Consider the following 8,103-nt stretch of genomic DNA (forward strand, 5'->3'; position numbering starts at 1 on the left):
TTACATTTTTTCACTAAAATCATAGAGTACAAAGTAGAAAGGAAACTGAAAGTACTAAGTGCTTGCACATCATTCATTCATGGATCATTATTAAATATTCTGATATTTGGATAACATTACAATGTAGGTACTCTATTAAAGAATTATGTTAAACATTTTTAAGTAATATATTTCTTCTCTTATTTATTAATTGTAAATAGTAACATATACAAATACAACGTGGAATTGATTAATCGGTAGTGATACTACATCATATACATAGTTACATTATAAATTACATTATTACAAGTACAAAGTACATGCTTCAATTCTTGCTTTCTAATGTATTAATATCATAACATTTATTTGTAGCTTTTATAGCTTTTATTTGAAACATATTACATAATTCACATTATATTATAAATTACTAATTATTACAAATACATGAAAGAAACTGTATTGTTCATTATGGCGTGTTTTTATATTCATATGGTATTTACATAAATTAAGAAGTCTTCTTTCTTAAACTCATCAAGTTGTTGAAATAATATATTATAACTTCAATAATTTATTATTTGATGAAGATTTGTTTAGAATTTTATTGAAAGTCGATTGTATTTTTAGTAGTCTCTTTTTAAGATATATAATTTAGTATGTGAAATATAGTATAATAATTATTATAAATAACAAACTTTATGTTTAAAATAATACAAAAAATACTATTTAAAAATATTAATAAATTTATCAAAAATTGATTTGGAAAATAAGGAAACTTTATAGATATAAATCAATTCCAAATATTTCTTTTAGTAAAGCCAATACATAAAACTTTTAATGTTAAATATCCTGTTGATAATGATTCGATAAATAATATGTTTCGTTCAAGAAGATAATTCAAATTTAATCATAGTGATAAATATCATCCTTTATGTTCTTTCATGAGGACAGCCATGATGGCGCGCTCAAATTCAATGGAAAATTCATAATTATACCGGCTTTTTGAAACGAGGAATTTATGTATATCATCTTTATTCCTTGATAAAAATACGTATTTGAAAAGTTAAATAGTTGAGAAAGTGAAAAATATTCACGTAAATGTTATTATTATTAAAAATATAAAAGTTTAACTATTACGTTAAGTTTGTTGGCAAGAATTTTGAGTTGCTCAATTTGTACGGTTTTATCAAGAAACTGGAGGTTAACCGTTACAAGTAAATAAAATGATACAGATGAATAAAAAAGGATGCAAAGAATTGCTAATGCAGAGAATGTTCTTAGCTATAATCTCCAGTATAATGGTACAATTTTTACTTGTGACTTGCTTACTTTTAATTACAAATTTAAATACAGATTATATGTCATGGATTCAAAACACATGGACAGCGATAACCTCTTTTCGAATGTGGAGTTATTTCTGTGTTCTTGCTACCGTTACATTTTTTCAAGGAGTTATTTGTAGCAAAAGTTATTCTAACATTCCACCCTACTCAAAAAGTAGGTTTATTAAATTTTTTGGAATATTCACATATCAAAATATTTTGATGGGTATCCTGCACATTATCATTGGTGGTCTCCTTGTTTGGTTGCATTTATCAATCAAAGGAGGCAAATATGGTTTTTTAATGACAGAATGTAACATAATTAATGGAATGTGTTTAATGGAAGAACATTACTTTTTATTCTTAAGTGGATTTTGGAGTGGATTATATTTTTTCTTGAAGATTAGTATCTTCCATATGAAATATTTAAAATTTCCTATCATATCTTCATCAAAGCTTTTTCGATTTAAAGCAGGAATCAGCTCTCTGCTTCCATCATTAATGGCTGAATGCATATGGCCAACTCTATATTATTTAATTGGTTATTATTTCTTGGGTCCTTATTGCTGTTCTACAATATTATTTTTGTCATCCTTACAATTAGAAAGTGAACCATTGAGTAGCATTCCTAGCTTGCTGAATCTGTCATTGATTTTTCAATTATGGTTGTACCAACTGATGTTTGTATTAACAATTAACAGTATGTATTTACTATTTGAAATATATTTGACAGAATGGGTTCCTTTTGAATTCAAACAAAGTAATGTATTTAATACTGCTGAATCTGGAGTGACACTTGCTGAGGCATTATCTACAGACAAAGTGCCAATAATGCAACATTTAGGCTATTTAGATTTAATTACAATAGCACAAAAGGATAAAGCAAGAAGAGGTGTATTATTCACACTCAGTCAACCTGGAGGTCATCCTTACAATTGGAACTGTGTTATAGAAAGATGTACTGGTCTCATCAAAAAATTTTCTGATGATCTCAGCACAGCATGCATTAAACCTCAGGAACCAAAACTACCTTCTGGTGCTCCAAGTTCAACAATGACAGATGTTAGTGCATTTCAGAAACAATATATGTATCGTATGCGCAGTTTAATAAAAGAAGAAGTACAAACCTGTACAGAACAAAGTAATATAAAAAAAGATGTTGACAATGAACTGTTTATTCAAAAATTCGTAAAAACAAGATGGAACAACTTTCTCGCATACTTACTTTCTAAACCACTTATTTCATATGTTTTTGGTGAAATAGAGGGCGGTAAAGTGTGTCATATTTTATTTAATGGACAGACGATAATCTGGGCTGCGGATGCAATTTCATCTTTAGCTGTATTATCATTAAATGAAGATTCTTATGGAATTGCTCAAAAAGATCTACCACTTATAATCAATACTTTACTTGCATTGAAGCAAGCTCTTGATAAATTACAAAAATCAAATATTATGGTAAAGAAACAATATGGAGATGATAAATTTATTAAACAAATCTTTCATTCTTTACGTGCTGCAGCAAAACGAAGTCTTTATAGAATAGTTACATGTTTTGAAATTTATATAGGAGATTTAGGATTAGAAACAACAACAGTGGAACAGTTACATAGCTTTCTTGTTTATAGGGAATAAATTCTCGTTGTTCATTGCAAACTTTAATGTATGTATATATATATATAAATAACTTTTACTTGTATCTACATAAAATATTTTTTAGTATCAAAATATGTCAATGATTGTAAGATTATTTTTGTAATTGTTATATTTATATACACAAACAAATTATACTTGTGATTAATCTTTTCTATCTTTTCTATTTAACTTTACTTAACTGTGGTTTACTGTATAGGAATAATTTGTAAAATGTCGCAATAAATTATTTTTCAAACATCTATAATTATTCGATCAATGTACCTTAAAAATATGTTTTGTGATGGTCATATTGCAAAAACATTTAAATTTTACATTTAAAAATTACATAAAAAATAACACGTCATTTTTATTACAATAAAATAATTACATCTTCTTCAAAGCTTGTACAATACTTAGATTATGAAAGAATTTAGTTCTTAATATAAACCAAGACTTTAATTGTATATCGTGTAATATGTCTAAATAATTTCTTAACGTTTCGTCTTTTGCTATTGTTGTTCCGTGGTATTTCAAAAATACGGCTAGGTAAGCTTGTGCTAATTCAAAATTTATTCTTTTTTCCATCATATGATATATCATTTTCATAAAGTGAAGTAATAAAGTATTTGATGTTTTTTCATCTGCTGAAAATGATTGAATTTCGAAATCGATAGAACTAGGACTCATATTTTTGAATTTTTCAATAACTTCTTCAAGTTGTGGATCTTCCATAGACAGTAAGGATTTCGCAAACAAAGTGAGATTTTGTAACTCAGGATGAATAATCAATTTCTTATTGACTTCGGCATCTTTAACACTCGAAAGGTCAAATTTCAATTCCAAGGATGGAATCGTTGGCAGAAAGAAAGGTGCACTTTCCGGTACCTCTGGCGGTTTTTTCGGTTTGTTCTTTTTTCTTACGATATCGATATTTAATAGATTCTGCCACCTCGAGTGAGCTAAACCGGACATTGTAATAAGATTATCCTGAAGTTGTGCTGGAGAAACATAATCCAATTCTGGTTCAGTAAGTTCATCTTCATTAGTAACAGTATCTTCTATCATTGAGCCAGGTAGACCAATCGTTGGAATCGGATCGTTTTTGTTTACTCCTTTCAAAGAAATGTGGGAATACAAGGTACGATTTGACCATAAATATATACCTAAGTTACATACATGTGCTGTAGCAAGAAATTCACCAGTAGGTGAAAAACTTAATGACGTGCATGCTTCTGGTACCTAAAACATTATATTCAGTTAATATTTCTAAATTAGATCAATAATTAAGTTTTACTAACATATATTATATATACCTGAAAAATGTCTATTAAATTAGAGGAAGGAATATCCCATATGCGAATTGTACAATCCATAGATGCTGTTACTAGCCATCTAGAGTCAGGGTTAAAACATGCGTCTGTTAATCGCGCTTTATGTCCTTTAAAACGTCGGACAATTCTTTTAGTGTCAAGATCTAGTAATATAATAGTAAAATCTTCCAATGCTATGGCTATAAGGGAACTATCATTATGATATCGTAACCATTCAACTGGTTCATCCAACATCATTTTAGTTACTGAATCAAGACCTCCTTAAAATTATAATATGCAATTAATTATATTTTCACATGTGTATCATGAAATATAGTTATTTCTTTTACCTGTTTTTGGTTTAAATCTCCAAAACTTTATAAATGCATCACTTCCGGCAGTGATTACAGTTTGATTTAAAGGATCTACCATTACACCTTTCACAGGACCTTGATGTGCTCCTTTATCAGTACCATAGCTAGCTCTGTGAATTCCTGATTGTATATTAAATCTTTCTACATGGCCACTATTATATCCAATAATAACAAAATCTCCACATTTTGTTATACATACACAAGTTGCAATAATGTTATGATTGCTTTTAAAGTTTTCTAGGATTAATTTGTGTTCTCCCATTTTTGCCTTATTAGAAGACCATGTACTGACTGTACCCAAACCCGAATGTGTTGCTGCAATGTTATCCCATTCTTTTTCTCTTGTTAATTCTATAGCAAAATTAGTAATCGGTGGCATTAATAAAGGATCTTCAATAAGTCTTCCTCTTTTCCTTGCAGCTTTTCTGTTGAATGATGCTTTTCCAAAGCTTTTATTCAACATTTCCGTAATTGTAGAAAACATCCTCAAAGAAGAATCATTTCCAGCTGTTAATATATTGTTGCCATCATTTCCATAAAAACGAACAATATTAGGAGGTTCTGAATGACCTTCTCTAATTCTTAAAAGTCTTCCAGCTCCATCAGCTAAGTCGAATATCCATAACTTTATAGAATTGTCAGAAGAAGAAGTTACTAACAATGGTTCATTGGGTAAATATTTTAATCCTGTAACACCCTTAGAATGAGCTTTAAGGAGTTGGCTTTCAACTTTACGTTGCTCTAAGTTCCAAAATACAATGTGACCGTCTAAACTTCCTGTGGCCATTATTGGATGCTCATCTGTTCGGAAACTAATGGATATTACACAACCCCAATCTTGAACTAATTCAAAAAGTGTTTCATCAAGCTTCAAATTATGTAATATAATTCTCCCGTTTCTTAAACCTATTGCTGCAACGTCTATTGCAGGTGCCTGTTCAAGTGCAGTTACTGGTGTATTCCAGCCTTTAAACGTATAAATTAATTTTACAACTCTCAAATTCCATAACTGCAGTTGACCTTGTTCACTTCCAAATAATATTTTGTTTATATAGGTGTTAGGATGTATTATTGTTGTAATGTTGAAGTGGTTTTTACTGAAATCAAGTTCTGTTATTAGTTCTTCTGTTCTAATATCCCACAGTTTAACATTGTTGTTCTCATCAATAGATATTAAATTAGGACCAAAAGGTAACAGAATATGCACTGTGTAGTTATGTCCTTTATAAGTATGTCTTATCTCTCCTCCTCTCCGCCAAGCGTATATTTCTTTTCCACATGCTGTAAAAGTGTGATAAGGGTCTCCCGCGAGACATGTAATTTCACCTGGATGCGTTTTTGATATGCTAAGAAGCGTGAAATGTGTACAACTGTACGTAAGAAACGTATCACCGACACATGTTGATATAAGATTTTCTTTTCGCCTTGTAATATATCTTGTTATAAGAGGAATGTGATTACTGACATATCCTAATGCGCGATTCTTGGCAAATATTTTACTGTGTCCCATTGTCTCTTTTTATTTTACGTCGAAACTAATATTTATATACACTTAAAAAATAAGGTTAGAATATACAGCCATGCTTTTGAAATAATATAGCTATGGGCGCGTCCACGTTGTAAAGCATAAACTATGTGTTTAATGAGAGTGATTCTTATTGTTTGAAGATTTTGTTTTTGATACGTATATTTTAAATTTATATAAACTTCACTTATAAATTAATATTCACTTATCACTTATAAGACACTGACTAGAATACTGGTGCAAGAGTGACTCTTGGTGATGTTGCAGTCGTATCTGATTCACATAAAGCGTGTCACGGTGATTACCAGGCGGTCACTCCAAATCCCGAACAACAGTATAATTTAATTTTCTATGTAATGCAATAAAAAACAAATATTATGCAATGTTAATTAGATTTTGTTGAAATGTACATAAAATAAAGAAACAAAAATTATTAAATAATATAATTTCTTATTTATTTGAAACAATCATTAGTATAATTATTTGCTTGCACGAAACAAGGCTAAAATTTTTATATTTTTGTCACAGCAGCTATTTAACAATTTGTAGAAAAAATTGTTTTGTATTTATAATATTCTTAAATATGTTGTAACAAGTACATAAGTAACGATTAATTTATTAAATGAAGTATTAATGAATAGTAAAATTAAGTTCTTATATAGGTAAGGAATGGAGTAGGAAAACAATTATTAATATTAAGTATTTTTTTTTATAATTTCGTTTCAGTTATCCGTCATTTCCACGGGTCCATATAAATCATTTGTATGCTAATATACATTACATATATGTATAAAACATAGTGTCTATTCTATAAAACCAAATACTTTTTATAACAAATATGTATGTTAATATTAGCGAGTACTAAATACAATTTAATAACAAATACGATGAAGTAAACTCACATACAACTTTAAAACGATTGTATATTACTACCTATCAAATATTATATATAATATAAGATGCAACTGTATTAAATTACAATTAATAACACTTAGATATTATTATCTACAAATTTTTTGGAAAAAAACAATTATTGTATATTGATATGTGATATATGGATAAATAATATACTATATGTATGTCGGAGAGGAAAGGACACCGGAGCCTTCCCTCTGGAACTTCGGGAAAATCCGTAAAGTTGTAATTAAAGTTTACAGTTGTAATTAAATAATTAGCTATCATCCTGTCCAATTGTACTTGTTTGCGATTTATGATAATAAGTTTGGGTTTAAGGCGACCATCAGCCGCCGAACCGACATGTCGGAGATGGAAGGACAGCGGGATTGCCGTCGGGAATGCTGGGAAAAACCCCAATACCATAATCAAGATTTGTATGTTTTAGCAATGAAAATAAGAAAATAACTTTTAATGTTCCAACCGGGCTTTATGACGACGGGTAAGTAAAGTAAGTAAAGGTTCATCGAACGCCCCAAAATGACAACCTGACTCCGACATATATATGTATGTTTAAAAAATATATCATATAAATAATATAAATATATATTACAAAAATTGAAAGCAAAATATATGTATGTATAATTGACTATAGGTAAATAGTAAATAATTAATGTTACATTGTTAACTCTCGGTTATTCAATTATTTACAAATGAATAGGATATCTATATCTTATGGAAGCTTATCATTCTTATATAATTTTTACATCCACGAATAAGATTTTTCTTAGCGTATTTTTTTTATAACGAATTACGAAATTGTTGGTGTAACATTAAATTTAATATGGTTTATTTCATATGAAAGTGTTTCATGTTCCCATAATTACGTATTTTTAGTTCTTGTTCTATACTACCTGCAAACATTATTAAATTTATTTTGATGTTAAACAATTTTTTATGTATTTGATTAAATTTTCTTCTGACTGAGTCAAGCGATTGTAATTAGAAATATGAAATGTTTTGTCAAATTAGTAGAAACTGAAAAGAAAGATAATATTTAAAATAAA

At 28.8% G+C, this 8,103-nt stretch overlaps 2 protein-coding genes across 2 annotated transcripts; one reads left to right on the top strand and one right to left on the bottom strand.

The window, feature by feature from the left end:
• The first annotated feature begins 956 nt into the window (after positions 1-956).
• LOC117204068 (nucleoporin NDC1) lies at positions 957-3,106 on the top strand. Its single transcript, XM_033441095.1, has one exon. The coding sequence runs from the start codon at positions 1,200-1,202 to the stop codon at positions 2,931-2,933; it is 1,734 nt and encodes a 577-aa protein (XP_033296986.1). The 5' UTR covers positions 957-1,199; the 3' UTR covers positions 2,934-3,106.
• Positions 3,107-3,275: 169 nt separating this feature from the next.
• LOC117204069 (WD repeat-containing protein 36) lies at positions 3,276-6,161 on the bottom strand. Its single transcript, XM_033441096.1, has 3 exons — positions 4,594-6,161; positions 4,247-4,524; positions 3,276-4,172 (listed from the first exon to the last, which is right to left on the bottom strand). Exons 1-3 carry the CDS (start codon positions 6,125-6,127, stop codon positions 3,318-3,320), a joined length of 2,667 nt encoding a protein of 888 aa, XP_033296987.1. The 5' UTR covers positions 6,128-6,161; the 3' UTR covers positions 3,276-3,317.
• Positions 6,162-8,103: the final 1,942 nt, after the last annotated feature.

This window comes from Bombus bifarius, unplaced genomic scaffold (assembly GCF_011952205.1).
Source record: "Bombus bifarius isolate JDL3187 unplaced genomic scaffold, Bbif_JDL3187 scf7180000007977, whole genome shotgun sequence".
Taxonomy (NCBI): Eukaryota; Metazoa; Arthropoda; class Insecta; order Hymenoptera; family Apidae; genus Bombus; species Bombus bifarius.

What these genes read in the sequence shown, in the direction of transcription:
- LOC117204069 (XM_033441096.1), bottom strand. Translation starts at nt 6,127, where the DNA reads ATGGGACACAGTAAAATATTTGCCAAGAATCGCGCATTAGGATATGTC. An exon ending in GAGATTTAAACCAAAAACAG is followed by an intron (nt 4,525 to 4,593) that starts GTAAAAGAAATA and finishes TATAATTTTAAG; the next exon opens with GAGGTCTTGATTCAGTAACT. An exon ending in ATTTAATAGACATTTTTCAG is followed by an intron (nt 4,173 to 4,246) that starts GTATATATAATA and finishes ATAATGTTTTAG; the next exon opens with GTACCAGAAGCATGCACGTC.
- LOC117204068 (XM_033441095.1), top strand. Translation starts at nt 1,200, where the DNA reads ATGATACAGATGAATAAAAAAGGATGCAAAGAATTGCTAATGCAGAGA.